The following is an 18,785-nucleotide window of genomic DNA, read 5'->3' as shown; positions in this document are numbered from 1 at the left end:
ACGGCCTACACAACACACGGGAAAACCACATCGGGGAAGCGGAACAGTGGGCGGAAGAAAATCATGAGTGACAGGTCACGCCGGGTATTAAAGCGCATTGTCACGCAGAACCGTCGTGCCATTGTGGAGCAAGTGACGGAGGAACTCAATCAGCACCTCCCCCACCCTGTTTCGACAATCACAGTCCGCCGCGAACTACATGACATGAACTTACGGGGTCGTGTTGCACGGGCCAAGCCCCTCATCAGGGACGATAACGCTTTCGCACGCCACAAATGGTGCCGCGACCATGCAACTTGGACCGTTGAGGACTGGAAACGTGTGATATGGTCGGATGAGTCATCCTTCACCCTATTCCCAACCACGGGCCGTGTTTATGTGTGGAGAACGCCCAAAGAAGCTTATGATCTGCAGTGTCTCCGCCCAACTGTGAAACATGGCGGCGGCTCGGTGATGCTGTGGGCCGCCATATCATGGTTTTCATTGGGTCCTGTGGTCACACTTAGCGGACGAATCACTGCCAACGATAATGTCGCAATTTTAGGAGACCACTTGCATCCTATGGTCCAGATGTTGTTCCCGGACAATGACGCCATCTTCCAGGAGACAATGCACCCATTCACACAGCTGGTGTTGTTGCAGCGTGGTTTGAGGAACATCAGGATGAAGTTCAACACCTCCCCTGACCCGTCCAATCCCCAGATCTGAACATAATTTAACATCTGTGGTCCGTCTTGGAAACACGACTCCGGCGACGATTTCCACCTCCATCCTCTCTCACAGAACTGGCCGATGCCCTGCACAAGGAATGGTGTAAAATTCCACTTGCTACCATTCACGACCTCTATGCCTCGATCCCACGTCGCATCAAGGCTGTTCCGAAGGCGAAAGGTGGCCCGAGACCATATTAATCTGGTAAGTTGCAATTTCGTTCAGGTGTTTCCATTTTTCTGATCACCATCTGTATATATATACAGGGTAGCCCATGTTAATCTTTCTACGGAAATATCTCGAAAACGGTTGAACATAAATGAACCGAACAAAAACTCAAACAGGAAATGTCATGGGGGCACATCGAATGATGTAGCGGTGCCACCCAGAGCCGCCCTTCATGGGGGTCCAGGACCCAACTTTAAAATTTTAAATGGAAACATGGGTCGTGTGATGCCTCGTTCGATAAATATCTTCAAACACGAAACAGCGTTGTGGTAAAAGATTTTTCATTCTGGTCACCGTATTTAAAATGTCCGCCAAAACATGGTTCCTGTCAGATAAAAAGTCCAGTACCACTAATATGAAAACAATTGGAAATTAAATTAACAGAACTAAAAGTGAAACAGGAAAATGCCATGGGGGAAGTCGAATGATGCTGTCGCGGTGAAACCCAGGGCCGCCTTTCATGGGCGCAAGGGGCACAACTTCGAAATTTTAAATGAAACATGGGTCGGGTGATACCTCATTTGATAGATCTTTAAACTTGAAACAGTGCGATGGGTCTGAAAATTTTTCATATGGGTCACAGTTTTCAAACTGTCTGCCAAGGCATGGTGCTTTATCAGATAAAACATCTAGTACCACTAATATGAAGACAGTTAGGGATAAATGAACAGAACAACATTCGTACAGGAAATCACAGAGGGTATTTATCATTCCACGGCTCGAGAATGATCAACACACAAAAAGATGATTAAAGTAAAAGAGACATAATGCAAAGGAGGATATCTTAATTCTTAGGAAATCATCTTTCCGACCTCCCTCTGTGAGTGAGTGAAGCGGGAAGGAACGGTGAAATTTCAAAAGAACCTTAGGTTTTCAAAACTGAATCTACGCAACAAAATTATCTGAAATGTGTTTTTATAAGAGATAATGAGAAAAAGTCATGTGTCTTGGTAATGAAGAAAAGTAGGTAAAATTCATGTTATATAGTACCTTCCATTTCTATTGCAGGCAATGATTTGATGCAAAATGAATCAACTGGAATACTAAACAAAATTGTCAAACAATGCACTTTTTAGAACAATGAGCACAAACGTTGTTTTTGTTTAATTGCCGTTTTCATTTTAAATTTCGTACTTGTGCTCTGGTCCCTCATGCAAGGCGGCCCTGGAGGTCACCGCGACATCATCATTCGATGTTCCCCATGCCATTTTCCTGTTTCACGTTTTGTTCTGTTCACTCACCTCCAAGCGTTTTCATATTAGAGGTACTGTGCGTTTCATCTGGCGGACATTTTGAAAACGCTGACAGATATGCGAAATCTTTTGCCATATCGAACGAGATATCACCCGACCCATGTTTTTATCTAAAATTTCGAAGTTGGGCCGTGGGTTCCCATGAAAGGCAGTCCTGAGTTTCACCGCGACAACATCATTCGACTTGCCCCATGACATTTTCCCGTTTCACTTTTCGTTATATTCACCTATCTCCAAGCGTTTTCATACTAGTGGTACTGGACGTTTTATCTGATATAGGAACCATGTCTTGGCGAACATTTTGAATACAATGACCAAAATGAAAAATCTTTTACCACGACGTTGTTTACTCTTTGAAGATCTATCGAACGAGATATCACACGACCCATGTTTCCATTTAAAAATTTTAAAGTTGGACCGTGAGCCGCCATGAAGCGCGACCCTGGGTGTCACCGCGATAACACCATTCGTTGTGCCCGATGGCATTTCCTAATTGAGTTTTCTTTTGGTTAATTTATGTTCAACCGTTTTGGAGATATTTCCGTGGAAAGATTAAAATAGGCCAACACACACACACACACACACACACACATATATATATATATATATACATAAAAGTTACAATTATTTGGATAATTTCACTTTCATTTGTACTTAATATTTAAATTTTGATTGATTATATAACCGTCAACAGGTTATAGAAGTATTTTTTATGGACGCTCTGTATATTTTGGAAAGACAGTAATTATTTTTCGATTTATACTTTATTCTGCGATGCCAAGAAGTTCTTTCTTCGATGGGAACTGTTTTCTTCCCATGCAATGAACAAAGAAGTCTTTCATCGTTTTTTCATACATATATCCGAAACGTTAGTTTGTGGTGAGAACGTTTCAGTGAGCGACGAACCTTCTCAGTGTTTCTATCTGACTTATTAATATGCACAGTATATATTCTATAGCTATTTGGAACTGAATTAAGTGAATCTTTCAATCATTTATGAAAATACTAGTTAAACAGATGTTTGACAGCCTGAACAACGCCAGCCACTTCGCTTTAGCAGTTCGTTATCTGTACTTTCACACGCCCGAGTTATCGCAATGTCTTGTGCTTCGTGGCCAGTGAACTAAAATTAACATTAATTCTTTCCCATATTTGATTTGCATGTACATACAGGTGATTTAACCTGAGTGCTTTTAAGAATGAACTGCCAACATTGATCCTCGAACCAATGCAGCTCGTATCTCGAACTTCTAAGTTCGAGGAGTGTTACTCCATGTTTCGGGGCATCAACCACGCACGTCGCGTCGGGAATCATGTATAATGTTGTGTTAAGGGGCATAAGTTATTAGCCGGTGAAGGACGTTTTCTTACGGCTAGCCCAAATTAGTAAATCCCAGGTTTACACACGTTGTGCGTACCAGTTATAACGCGCTCTCCAACATTATCATTCCACTTTGGAGACTACGGAATTTTGCTGAAGACTCGTGTCAACTCTTCACGATTGATTGGAGCAGCAACTATACTACTTCGTGGGATTATCCCGGCGACACCTTTCCCCAGTGCTAATTCCCCAAGTGCATTAATGGTGTGAGAAAAGCATATTTAGTGAAATTATTATCATAATCTTCAATTCTAATCTATAAAGTGACTAAGAACTATAATGCAGTGAGAAAGTAAAGTGTGATTTCATTAATGGAAATAATTATAAATGTGCAGTGTTAAGTGTTGTGATCGTTTCTCTTGTTTATTTTTCTTTTTAATAGTATTCTAATAAATAAGTATAGTGTCATTTAACCCAGTGTGTTTCCGTTGTGTGTGTGAGTGACGTTTGTATGCGTTATGGTTTGGATGACCGTCTGATCGTCCGTGAGGTTTTCCAGACGAGACATCCGAACCTCTCGGTGCCTAATGCTCATCTCATCATTGAAACCGACGAGCAATTTAGGAATAATTCTGTAATCCCTTTTTGGAGATGTCCTTTAACGTCCTACACAGGTACGTCCAGGTCTCCGGAACATACTCATTGATAGGGTAACGGAGGACAGAACCACGAACAGCAACCAGGCTATTACAAGTAAATGGCAGCCCGAACAGCGACACGACTTGGCGATTACAATTAATTTACTAATTTTAAAATTCTCTTTGCTTCCAAATGTATCTTCATTCAACATTGCTTTCCCCTACAATATTCATATCTTCCAAAACTATGAAATGCTTTAAGATACTAAGCAATGCAATGTAACATGCAATATTCTTACTACGCTGCAATGTTTTGAGAGTAACATAAAAACAGAAAAGTACAAAGTAACAATGACATGTTGGTTAGTTGAATGAAGTTTAGCGCCTCGTTTCAGCACTGAGGCTATATGAGACGCGGACCTACAGTTAACCACCATAATGTGCTCAAATTTCAAGGCAGCCCCACTAGGGATCGAATTCGCGATCCTTTGCACCAAAGGCGAGCGCGCTAGCCACAGACGAGCGGGAAGGACATGATATCATGTATGCAAAAATAATATAATTGAGAAAAATCTGACATTTGATGACAATATAAATACCTGTGTATGGATTTCGGTGTCCCTGTTGAAGAGTCTTTAAAATTCAGAAACGAGCTACTGGTTGAGATTCTACTTCTCGTACTATACGAAAGGTCAGCCTGCTGACTTTGTGACTCTTGTACAGCATTTAATCTGTTTAAGTTTTCAAGAATAATTCCCAGGAATGGTATGTATATGGAGGCAATACGTGCTTGCTGCCCCTGAAAGTAAAAATTAATTGTAAATGCTGGTAATGGTAGATAATGATGCATAGAGACAATATTAGAATAATATTAACCGTTTATTTATGATGGTTTGTGAAATTCTTAAAATCAGCCTGTGTTTTATTATTATTATTAAACTAAATACTATACTCTATTGTTAGGATCTGCGTTGAGCTCTGTAATAGGTAATACTATACAATTATATAAATCTAGTTATTCCACATAAAAAGAGATCAGTAAGTTTTAACATATAGTTAATATATAATAAATTGCTAAAGGAAATGGAGAACAGCTTCAACTGTTAAAGCAGTAGTAAATTACAGTATATAACATACATGGGTCGGTAAACTTGGACAGATCATTGTAAGGTTTTCGCAACTGTTGCTGAAGACAAGTACATGAAAATCTACTTATGTTTTGAATTGAACTTTAATATAAAGAGAAACCTACCATTATTGGATCATAATACAAAAAGCAAATCTAGCACACGATTGTCTAGCCCTACGACCTACATATTATGATTAGAAGTCACAATGTATAATATCCTTTGTGATTTATAAATTTCATCATACCAGAAAAAAGAAAGTTCGTGTTATATTTTTAAGTGAGAGATAACGACCGAGTAATTTCGTGCAAATTCACTTCATTCAGCAAAAAATAATCTTCAGCTTCGATGTAATGTTCCCAACCAGAAACAAGCGAATAAATCCCGCATTTGTAAAAGGTGTTGTTCCTAGAACAAAAAAGACTATGACCTGGGTGATATTATTTCGGTTTCGAAACTTGTTCACGCAAATGGTTATCCATGGCCAAAAGCAGGTGATAGTCGGATGGAGCGATGTCCGGAGAGTAAGGATGATGATGTAAAACTTTTTAATCAAATGTGTTGGTCACCTCCTTGGTCGCTTTCGCCATATAAGTCTGGCAGTGTCTTAAAAAAGAATCACTTCTTTCCTATTGACTAGTGCTGACTGCTTCAGAAGCAGTGTAGCTGCAACCGTTTGCAACTGGAACGAGTACACCTCGGCTATGATGGTTTCGTCACACTCTAGCAATTCAAAGTGCACAATATCAGCGCTGGTCCACCGAACACAGAGCAGTACTTCTGTTGATTAATATTTTGTTTAGGGGCAAATTCCACAGAACCAGGGGTCGACCAATGATATTTTCTTTTGTGGTTACTGTATAACCACTATTTCTCGTCACATGTCAATATTTGGTCCAGGAATAAGCCTTTCTTGCGGCGACAGTAATGAAGAGCAAATTGCGAGCCGCTGGAGTTTTATTTCCTCGGTCAAAACCTGAGGAACCCATTTACTGAGTGTTTAAGTCTTCCTAGGGTTGTGCAAATGCAAATGGTTTTCTCGGACAATCCAACTTCTTGTGGAAGTTCCTTGCACATTTGATGTAGATCTCGTCGATAGTGGATGGACGTTCAGCTCGGGCCTTGTGCTGGAGATTCTTATCTCCCGATCAAATCGACTGAACCATTTTCGCGCTGTGTTCTCACTCACTGATGTCTTTCCAAACGCAGAGTATATTTTTCGAGTAGATTCTGCAGCATTGGTAGCCAATTTGAACTCATAACGCAAACACGGCCGTAAAACATCCGTTGACACTGACATATTCACTTCAGGATACTAGTTCCTACAGAACTGCTTTCGAAACGACCGGCACGCCTCACAAGCCTGCACTGAGGGTTGACGGGAATGTCAACATCTGACGTCATCTAGACAAAGTTGTCGAGACTTGCCATTTAAATTTCACTTTTTGTCCCGCGGCACTTTTTTAAATATATATATATATATATATATATATATATATATATATATATATATATATATATATATATATATATATATATATATATATATATATATATATGTAACACCACTAAAGCAAACATTTATAATTAGTTAAGGGTATTTACAAATCTCGCCTTCACTCCTTTTCACTTTCCGAAATACGGAGATATCGTTTCAAGTATAACACCGTTTAAAAATAGCCAGTGTTTCAAGAATTTCTGTCTTATACATTCCTATGATTCTAAATCCACCGAGTTGAGTGATCTGTTTCGCATGTACAATTGTGCGTTTTCCAATATTTACCTACCTAGGTAATAAATACTGAGCTGGCTCAGTTCTCCAATAATCTTCCGGACAATATATACTTAACAACAGAATTTAATTTGAATGCATTCTCTTCTTGAATCTTTATTTTTGCAAATATATCTGACCTGGTATTGCTACTTTCCTGGGTTAAAAGCCTTGCTTTATTAATTCTGAGAGGTACTTACTTTGTTTTGGTACCTGTCATCCAGTTCATGCTTAGCAAGCAGATCTCTCAAAGTAGATATTGCAGTTCTTCTAACTTGAAAAACTTCATTTAAGGCTGTTCGCACTTCCTGCAGCAGAAGACCTACTAAAAAGTGATTTCTGCAAAACTCTTCAGAAAGCCAATATTCATACAAGAAGTCTGAAAAATAAGGAATACATGTTTTACAGAAATTAAAATCGTTACATACATTTAAATAACAAACTACATATATTTAGAGACTTCATTATGATATGGTACAAATGATGGTTTTAATCTTCTTTTATAGTTATGTGGTCTTTAGTTGAGCGATTTCATGTTTCATTTAGAATAGAAGTCGGATATTATGTCACATAGCTCAGCTGTTGCTTAATTACTTGTAACTGGTACAACAAATTGGAATTTGATCGCTGGAGAACTTGAACGTCGAAAACTAATACGTAGGGCTCGGGACTATGTCTTATAAACAATGAAAGATTGTGATGTTTACTCCATAGGATAATACAAGAGAGCAAACATTACAATAGATAGTCATTAATCGAACTTTTCACTCGAGCGTTAACGACGAAACAAGTTATTACGAAAAAATAGCTTCTTTCACCGCTGACTACACATTGGCAAAAATTCAAATAACAACCTTAAACTCACGAATAGAACATAATTTCAGCATCATTTAATCTGAAAAACAACTTACAACAATAATTTGCTAGCATTAATTTATATTCCGTACCATGCACAACAAAGCGAACAAACATGAGGCAGGAATTCTCGGGTCAGAATAATGCTAATGATACGCACAAAATTGGAGATTATATTTAATATTAACCCTATACTTATATTTCTTTACAAGGTAATATTATGACAACGAAAGGTGTTGATGTTTTTAGATTGTGAAAATACAAACGGATGTGCTCAATATTACATTTTATGAGTTGTTTCAGCAGCGATGAGAAGGTGAGTCTCTTCCTTGTAACTCTCTTGGCGCCTAATGATGGCTACCTCTCGCGTTTTCTCCTTGTTCTCGCTGCTCATGTGAGTCCCATCTATCATAGTGACGTAAGCACACGTACGATTGTGATTGGCTGCCTTGATTGCTGAGGCCACTGGCTGCTTCGTCTGCTCGTTGCTGATATACAACCGTTGCGAAAACGTACAACAATTATTTACACTATTTGTTTAAAGGTAGCAGACTTCTAAATAAAAAGGATTAAATTGTCTGAGCCGAGTACACCAAAAATAATGCACAAATAAGTTTATGACAAATGGCTCCCGAACAGCTGATAGGTAAAGTTCTGAAGAGATGCGTTTACCTTAAGAACCCTGACAACACTTATTGTTTGTACTTGCGTGTGATGGGGACACACTGTAAGTTATTCAAGTATACACTGGCTACGTTATAGTTCGAACTAGCACTTGGGTTAATACTGCACTCGCTGATATAAAATGTTTATTCAGTCCATAATTAGATGATATATGAATACATATATATATATATATATATATATATATATGTTTGTAATAGTCATCATAATAATTCAAATGCAAATTCACTCAAATAATAATGGTAAAATGGATATGTAACACTTACACTAAAATATTGCAACATAATATAAATAAAATGAGAAAACACTTCAAATAATGAATTAACTTCGACTTATAAAACATTTGTCACTTTGTTGCAATTAATTGAAAAATAAAAGATAGATATTAAAATGAATATATAAATATTTCTCAGTTTGAAGAATAACATTTCACTGTTCGCTCAGAACACCCTATTTATGCTGTTTACTGTCTGCACACGCAACACTGTTCAGATTGTCCACTATTCACTGTCCACACTCTAGTCCAATGGAGTATCCTCTTCGTTCATTCTCTTCCCATTGAATGAACACTCGACGACAGAATCTTCTGCTCCTATCCTCTTCCGATTAGATAGGGCTAGGTCCATCGGTGGAAGTTCTTGACGTTCTCTGCATTCCTCATAATCCTATTTTAAGGTTAGGACTCCTTTTCTGAATATAGGGCGCAATTATTGAGATGTTATTTTTACTGTATGGTACTTTATTGCGCATAGACTTATTCAACATATGATTTGCATCTCACTTTTTTTTTCTTTTTTTAAATCAGCTGCTGCTCCTCCTGCATTCGTGTTAAATGGGATGTGAATGAAATGTGTGTCACTTTGTTGCAATTAATTGAAAAATAAAAGATAGATATTAAAATGAATATATAAATATTTCTCAGTTTGAAGAATAACATTTCACTGTTCGCTCAGAACACCCTATTTATGCTGTTTACTGTCTGCACACGCAACACTGTTCAGATTGTCCACTATTCACTGTCCACACTCTAGTCCAATGGAGTGTCCTCTTCGTTCATTCTCTTCCCATTGAATGAACACTCGACGACAGAATCTTCTGCTCCTATCCTCTTCCGATTAGATAGGGCTAGGTCCATCGGTGGAAGTTCTTGACGTTCTCTGCATTCCTCATAATCCTATTTTAAGGTTAGGACTCCTTTTCTGAATATAGGGCGCAATTATTGAGATGTTATTTTTACTGTATGGTACTTTATTGCGCATAGACTTATTCAACATATGATTTGCATCTCACTTTTTTTTTTTCTTTTTTTAAATCAGCTGCTGCTCCTCCTGCATTCGTGTTAAATGGGATGTGAATGAAATGTGTGTTCTTCTTATTGTTTGGACCTACGTGTGTTCTTCTTTGTGTTGTATTCTTCATGTATGTATAGCAAGTGTATATTCTTTACGTGTCACATGTAATTATTACAATAAGGGTAAATTAGCGTGACCATGGTTAAAAGGAAGTTGGCTTGGGATGGGTTAACAAAAGAAATGTAAGTATTTCTTCATTTACTATACTCTCTTCATGCGCATCAAACACGAAAGTCTTCGCCACCTACACGCAACCTCGCCAAATAAACACATGGCACATAATATATTGATACTTGATACTAAAATACACGTATATAGGATATGATGCTGAATAAATATATAGATAACATAATAAGCCTACACATGTAATCTTAATGATGACTATTATATGGATATTAATATGAAGATGGAAATAAACAAACATAAACTCGGATGATGGAGTCTGATATTGAGGCAATGTCAGATGTCTAGAGATGCCAACCTGTATCCATCTTAGGGATGGTCTGACGACTATATGAAGAAGAGCCAACCCACAAAACCAAACAGACCTACCCACTATAAGTACGACCACGAAGACACAAAAGATATGATTAACAAAAATAAGTTACGCTAAGGAAACCCCATAGAATTTTATAGAAGAAAAAAAAATGCACATGAAATTCATGTCGAAACGTGGTCGTAGGTTTTCAAGGTAAAACTTCAATGACGTTCCTTTAGCTACAAAAGGAATACTCTAATAAAATGCGTATATACTCTAATAACTTCTAATATCTCTAAAAATTCAATTAGTTTTTGAAAGCACTACTGGTAGTATTTCTCTAATAGATTAAACAATTTTCGCTCATCTAAGTACCCGTGTCGCACATACCAAAAAATACTTTCATCGATAAAACTCGAATGCACTTTCACTTCTTGTTCTGCGATGTTCTTTACTTTCATCCTCTTCTTCTTGGACCATATAATCTTTGTTTGTTTTCAGCTCTCTCGAGAATATCGTTGAATTGTTCTTCGTTCACATACTTCTTTAGAAGTTCAAGCCATTTCTTCCTAGTGGCTGGTGTTGGTCTCCACAACTTCATTCTTGAAACATTCTGAAATCCAAGGTATTTACCACTTTGTGAATCTACTACTTCAAATACGTTTTCACCAGCTTTCTTCCACAATAAGTACGGACCACGGTACACTTCGCATAGTTTCGCTATGCGTTTGTCCACTAAACTACTGATGTTATATCGACGTAAGAAAACAATCACCTTCACACAGAGTTCTTCTGGCTCTCTGAGAAACGTTTAATATTTCATTTCGTTGCTGAATATTTTTTTTTTCGTCGTAAATAAGCCATGAGCAATTTTCCATTCCAATCTATGCCTTCCTTTTCGTCAATCACTTCGTTATTCTGCACAATACCAAAATGTGATCATGTAAAACTCTTCCGGTTTGATGTTAAGATGTAACTCTGCTGGTGCTATTCCCAAACTGGCACTAATAGTATAATTCAACAACAAACAAGCTTGCACAATATATTCTGGCCATGAAAAATAAGGATCGCGACACAACACACGCAAAATTCTTTCTAAATCAGCATGGGATTTTTCGATAACATTTCCTTGTGCGTGGTAAGACGCAGTATAACGTATCTTGATATTATAAGCTTCCATGGCTTGCACAAATTATTTGCCAATAAACTGCGGTCCATTATCTACCAAGATGTTCATGAAAATACCGAGATGAAGCATGTATGACTCAGTGCGACATTTCACTACACTTGCACTTGTTGCACGACGAAGCGGATATGATGAAGAGCCGCACAAAAACCAAATAAACCTACCCACTATAAGTACGACCACGAAGACACAAGAGATGTGGTTAACAAAAAGTAGTTATACTAAGGAAACCCCATAGAGTTTTATATATAAAGATTGCACATGAAATTCATGGTGAAACGTGGTCGTAGGTTTTCAAGGTAAAACTTCAATGTTGTTCCTCTAACAACAAAAGGAATACTCTAATAAATTCTAATATATCTCCATAAATTCGATCTTACTTCTTCTGAGTACTTCCGGTAGTATCTTTCTAATAAACTAAACAACTTCCGTTCGTCTAAATAACCGTGTCGCACATACCAAAGAACACTTTCGTCAATAAAGCTAGAATGCACTTTTACTTCTTGATCTTCAATGTTTACACTGCACAACTGATCTTCTTTGCTTTCTTCTTCTTCTTCGTGATCCATGCAATCTCCGTTTGCTTCCTTTTCAGCTCTCTCTAAAATATCACTGAATTGTTCTTCGTTCACATGCTTCTTCAGAAGTACAATCCATTTCTTCCTAGTGGCTGGTGTTGGTCTCCACAACTTCTTTCTTGAAACATTCTGAAATCCCAGGTACTTACTCCTTTGCGGATCTACCACTTTAAATACACTTTCACCAATTTTCTTCCACAATAAGTACGGACCACGGTACACTTCACACAGTTTAGCTATGCGTTTGTCTACTAAACTATTGATGTTATACTGACGTAAGAAAACTAAATCACCTTTGCACAAAATTTTTCTCGCTCTCTGAGAAACATTTAATCTTTCATTTCGTTGCTGAATAATTTTCTTTCGTCAATCACTTCATTGTTCTGCACAATACCAAAATGTGATAATGTAAACTCTTCGGGTTTGATGTTAAGGTGTGACCTGCTGGCGCTATTCCCAAACTGGCACTAATAGTATAACTCAACAAGCAAGCTAGCTTGCACAATATATTGTGGCCATGACGAATGGGAATCGCGACACAACACACGCAAAATTCTTTCTAAGTCAGCATGGAATCTTTCGACAACATTTCCTTGTGCGTGGTAAGGTGTAGTATAATGTATCTTGATATTGTACGCTTCCATGGCTTGTACAAATTCTTTGCCGATAAACTATGGTCCATTATCTACCAAGATGTTCATGAAAATACCGAGATGAAGCATGTATGACTCAGTGAGACATTTCACTACACTTGCACTTGTTGCACGGCGAAGCGGATTTGCCACTAAGTAACGAGAGTACACGTCATACATTGTTAACAGGTAAGTTTCACCATGTTTACCTCGAGAGAGGGCCCACTAAATCTGCTGAGACTAAATAACGAACATTTCTTGCTGGCACAGATTGCATTAAACACTTAACAGGGTGATGATCAACCTTTGTTCTCACAGACCTCACAATCGAGAATGTACGACTTGATGTCAGTACGCATGATTTTCCAATAAAACATACGTGAAATAATATTGAACACTTTCATGAATCCAAAGTGACTGTAATGATCATGGTAGCCACTTAGAATATTTTTCACTAAACATGGAGGTACGCTCAATTTCAATGTCTGGGAAATGAAAATCTCTCACCATCAAAATACCATTTTCCAAAGTGTAGTTTTGTTTTCAATTTCTAGCACTACTACAGAAAAAACTTTTATTTGCGCTACTTTCACTTTCACTTACGTTTCCTTGTAGGTAACTAATAATAAGACGGTATTCGTCACATTCCCACTGTAATTTTGCAAATGTAGACGGATCTAAGTCGAACACTTCTGATTGAACAGCCTGTATGGAATTCACACTCACTATTAAATCTTCCCTAGTTGGTAACATACGAGATAAACAGTCAATTAACGTGTTAGATTTGCCATTGATGAATTCGATTTTGTAATTATAAGATTGGAATTCAAGGGACCACCTCATAAGTCTACCATTCCAATTACGCATGCGCCTTAACTGTACCAAACCTTTATGATCAGTTCGTATGTATATTATTGTGTACCACAATGTAAAGAAACATAATATTTAATTGGATTTTAAAATTTGTGTAAAACAGGCAATGTATGAAGTGAAGGCAGTTTGAATATTCTTTAGGATTCATAATCCAATGGAAAATTTAGAGTGCCTTGACTTCTACAATGCAAATGACCGGCGATGACTTCTAGAACTAGGAAGACTCAGAAAGAATGTGCAAGAATGTTGACATGACGGAAAAATCATATAAATACTACCGGATTCTCTTCCGGGTAGGAGAAGTTCTATTTTGACGTCGAAACTCTGCGAGTCAAATTATTCATAATTAGTTTCTGTCACTCCGTCATTCTGTCCATCAGAAGTTCTGCTCGTCATCGTTATCAAAAGTAAGTGATTATGCATTGTCTTCTCTAGTCTTTAAGTCATACCAGTCCACATCATGCTCTGTAGTTTTTCAGTCATTCAAGATCAGTTCATTAAATTCTTGTTCTAAATTATTTCTGTGTTATCGAATTTTATCTTTGAAATTCTACTCCCATGTTTCTAATTCTGAGCTACGCTATCTACGCCCCCAAGACTTGCATTAGTTTAAATTACTTCTTGGAGGAACTGGGTGGATGTTAAGGCCATTCAGTAGTTTTCATGTATGAGAATTGTTTGGGGTTTGCGACCCAGACAAGAGGTCTCCGTTCGACATGCCTCCAGAAGTTTCTAACTGCCTTTTACGTCACAAAACCGGTCACGTTTGAGGTAGATTGCAAACCTATCTTTAAGGTTTTAGCAATATTTTTGATCCTTTCAACCAAACATGCCACTTACGAATACACCACACGAACGCAACACTCTTAAGTTCAGTAGCATAGTTTCGTTCGTGTTTGTTAAGGGTACGGCTCGTATATTCTAACACACATTTTTCTCCATCTATAATTTGGTAACACACACAAGCCAACCCAAGTTTGCTTGAATCACTTTCGAGATAGAAGGGCTTATCGAACTGAGGATGGTGTAATTTCACGTCTTTCACTAGTTCAGTCTTTAATAAGTCAAATGTCTTTTGATGTTCTTCTTCCTACTTCTATTTCTTTTCTTTCTTTAAAAGTTCATAAAGAGGTTGAGCGATAACGGCATAACCATTGATCGTCCTTGAATGCCACTGAACCGCACCAAGAAATGAACGTAACATTTTTAAGTTCTTCGGCACTGGTAACTTGTCGATTGCTTCAGCTGATTTCGGATCCTTTCGTATACCTTCTGACGATACATAATACTCTAAGTAGTTAATTTCTTTTACACCAAAAACACACTTCGATAAATTTAGCGTCATATTCGCGTCACTCAACTAAGCACTTCATCTAACTGCTGTAAGAACTCACGGACTATTTTACAAGCAAGCGCTACAATAGCAATGGGAACACTTTATTCAGGCACAATTGCAACACAGATGATCCTTTTTTCACCCCGAAAACCATACGTGTGTATTCATATAACGTTCCTTCAAACAAGAAAGCTAAATATTGCATGGAGTCTTCCGTAATACCACACTGTTGATACGAACTGGTAAAATCAAGAGTTCCTAGCACACGTTTACCACTAAATTTAACAAAGAGGTCGGATAACTTTTCTACACGAAAAGCTAGATTCTTAATGTGCACATTCAAAGCACTACAGTCTGTTACTATTCTCAGTGCTTCACACTTCTTTAACACTACGTGCAACGGTAACAGATGACGCGATGAACTAGGTCGAATTACACCCCACCTTAACAATTTTCGGATCTCTTCACGCACTCCTTCCTTGTATTTGTGCGGAATATCGTAAGGACGAGCAACAGTAGGTTCACTTGTATCTACTTTTAATCGGTACTAAAATTTATTACATAAGCCAGGAAAACGGGCGAACACCCTTCTGTGTTTCAATAGCAACTGAAATAATTCTTCTTTCTCGTTCACATTAAACAGCGTGTAGCGCGTGTAACTGCATCCCTTATTTCGCCTACGGTAAAGTAAAAATCTGGTGGGAAATCCTCTATTTGGTCACTAGCTTAATTTTCCTACACAGTTTCGGCGCACCCACTGCGTAACACATTCACTGTTTTCGCGTAAAACTCATTAAGGCCCATTATTTCGGACAACACAACAATAGGGGCTACCTCGTACTTAAATTCACTAACATTAGCTAAAGTGACACTTTCACTATTTCTCTGTATTAACGACACTTCACCACTAACTCCTTGAAATTCAACACGCAAGTTACTTCGCTTAAAATCTATAACACTTACTCAAGAAAATTCGCACCAAGTATAACGTCTTCGTGCAACTCTGGAAATACGAGAAATTCAACTGGCACCTCAAAATTTTCAATTCGTACCGGTGAGATAATCTTTCCTGTTACATTCTTCTTTCTTCCAAGAAATCACACAAAAAAAATATGCTCCCCTTTCTGCAAATGCACATTCGTTACACGTTTAGTTACTTCTCGAAAAATGTTATACCGTAACAAGCACAATTCCGATCCACTATCTAATAAGAAATTTTGGGTTGTTCGTTAAACAAAATTTTGACTCTCATAATGTTACGACCTACTTCACACAATTATTTCCTCTTCATTAATGTTCTCTACGTCATCGTCCGCTTGTATATCTTCTTCGTTGCACATGTATGGAGAAGTAATCCTGTTTACACTATTGGAATCCCTCCCCATTGCAACCAAGTGGGAGGGCGCTACTAGTTTAAAGGCATAGTGCTCTGTGGATAAAATCCACCCTGTTGGTACGTATACTGACGTTCCTGACTGTTGGCGTTGTTTACGTTAGGCCCTCTGTTAAACGTAGGAAACCAATTACCATTCTGATTCGAAGTGCTCGGAGGATTTTGTGTACTAGCTTGGTTTTCTTGTGTTCTTGCACCGTGCGGTTCACTTCTATTTTCGTTTGCGCTTACGTTCTCATGCGTATTGCCTTGTGAACGATTCCCCCATTCGCATTATTATTTCTATTAAAGTTACCACATCGTCCACGTTTATAGAGTTTCTTTTTCCAACCTGGTTTGCCCGGACGCGAATTCTGATCACTGCTCGTTTCACTATTCATTTCTGCTTTCACATTATTCACATTAACACTTGCACCACTTTGGTGTTTCTGCTTATTACGCTGATTGTCGTACATATTCGTTATACCTGACAATCCTTCTGCACACTTCCAAGAAACTGGTTAATGTTATCCGGCATGGAACCCATCACAGCTAATTGGTACCGCTTGGGCAGGAGAGTGATGATGTGTGACAGCGTAATGGTTGGGTTTTCGTATTCTTCCAAAGCTTGGATTTGGCTAAAGCGCTCTGTCACAAAATCAACAACACTACTGTAACACTTTGGATTGAACGGAATAGAACGTGAGTTTCGCAAGGGCGTAGCTTTCACCAACGGACTTTCAAATGCATTTTGAAACTCTATCAAAAATTCTTGGAAGTTTGGCACGTCTTACCTTGCAAATCATACCATTTCAGCGCACTATCTTTGCGAATGAGCGGTATAATTGTTAAATATTCACTTTCTGGCACTCCTGTGAATGACATTTCCCTTCCAAAAGTTTCTAGAAACGCACTTGCACTTTCTTTCATCATATCACCGGAAAATGTCGAGAGTTGTTTGATGTCCGCTAATCGCAACGAACAACGCCTTGCACTAACTTCACTGTTTCTTGCGCGCTTACTATAAACACTTTCCTTTTCAGTTTTAATTCTTGACACCGTCTTCCGTATTACATCACTTTTCACTTCCGTATCGGACGCCGTTTGAGACTCACTACTTGATTTCCTCTCAAGCTTCACACTGCGCACGGAGCCGTTATTTCTTTGCGCCATACCACTTTCAGTATCATGGCGCTCATTTACTAATTCTATGCGATACACTCGTTCTGATTGTCTATCAATATTTTGTTTGACCTGTTCACCTAACTCACTGCCACGCAAACAAGTTTCGTAACGTTGGTGATAACTTTCTCTGTTCATTACACACTTGGACGCACTCTTGTACTGTCGCGTTATATTCACTTTGCCTTATTTCGCACTTTTGTAATCTACTTTCGCGGAAGTTATCTAAACAACCAACCAGGCGCGATTCCTTTCCGTAATCACTCACTTTATTATGACAGTCATTTAGTTGTCGTTGTTGGTCATTCACTTGGCGCGTGTTTTTTTCAACTGTGCCCCGTACATTCTGTATCGCTTCGGCTAATTCTCGGACGCTTCTACGCACTTCTTCACTTGTATTGAAACATTTCAACTCCACTGCCTTAATTTATTCCGTTAATTCCTGACGCACTGCCGAAGTACACTCACTTAAACTCTTGATTTCGTTTTGCATTACATGATTCACCTTGTTAATTTCGTCACTTAGGCCTTCTTTGCATTGGGAAATATTTTCACGGCATTCACTACGTAATTCTTTAAGATCACTTTTCAACTTCTGATTTTCCTTAACTTCATTAATTGAAGCAGTCAGTTCCCACTGCATCGTGAGAATGACCGTCTTAAGATCGCCTTCAGCCATGACGACACAAATACAACAAATTTGCTAACACAAACAATTTAATTAATTCTTCAAAAATCTAAAGTTGCTAGTGATAAAAAAAAAAAAATACTCTCTAAATTAGAAAGGCATTTTAGGTTTCTTAAACTTAGGATGAAGGTGATGGATCTAGATATCGCCACGAATTTTCATGCACCTCACAACACGTCACGATGGCGGCAACTATTACGTAGCAAGTTTGAATCGTCTAGAATGTATAGGCCTGTAACGTAATAGTCCTAATAAATGTATATTTTGTATGCATATTGTATAAGAACATTTGTAAGAGCGCAAAGGATGAAAACTACATAGAGGGAGAGATAGTCTATAATTGACAGGCCTATGTCTGAAGTGAGCTACCATCTGGTGGGCAATTTCGGTACCAGGTCGAGAACTAAGCCGGGCCGTTACGAATTTTGCCTCACTTTGGATTTCGCAGGTAAGGAGTAAAGACATAAATAATTTACTTCTATTTAACGGATATAATATATAAAAATGTAATTCTTCAATT

General features: G+C 38.1%; 1 protein-coding gene across 1 annotated transcript in view; it reads right to left on the bottom strand.

Annotated features, from left to right (window-relative positions):
* Ziz (dedicator of cytokinesis protein Ziz) overlaps positions 1-18,785 on the bottom strand; it is a 401,589-nt gene that overhangs the window by 152,432 nt on the left and 230,372 nt on the right. Inside the window, exons 22-23 of the mRNA XM_081769231.1 lie at positions 7,250-7,428; positions 4,751-4,950 (exon numbers count right to left, since the gene is read on the bottom strand). Of these exons, the coding sequence (XP_081625357.1) occupies positions 4,751-4,950; positions 7,250-7,428 (379 nt within the window). The remainder of the gene's footprint in view (positions 1-4,750; positions 4,951-7,249; positions 7,429-18,785) is intronic.

Source organism: Thermobia domestica, chromosome 8, assembly GCF_964235325.1.
Source record: "Thermobia domestica chromosome 8, izTheDome1.hap1.1, whole genome shotgun sequence".
In the NCBI taxonomy this organism is placed as follows: domain Eukaryota; kingdom Metazoa; phylum Arthropoda; class Insecta; order Zygentoma; family Lepismatidae; genus Thermobia; species Thermobia domestica.
The sequence above is the reverse complement of the archived record's forward strand: the minus strand, read 5'-3'. Positions and strand labels throughout refer to the sequence as shown.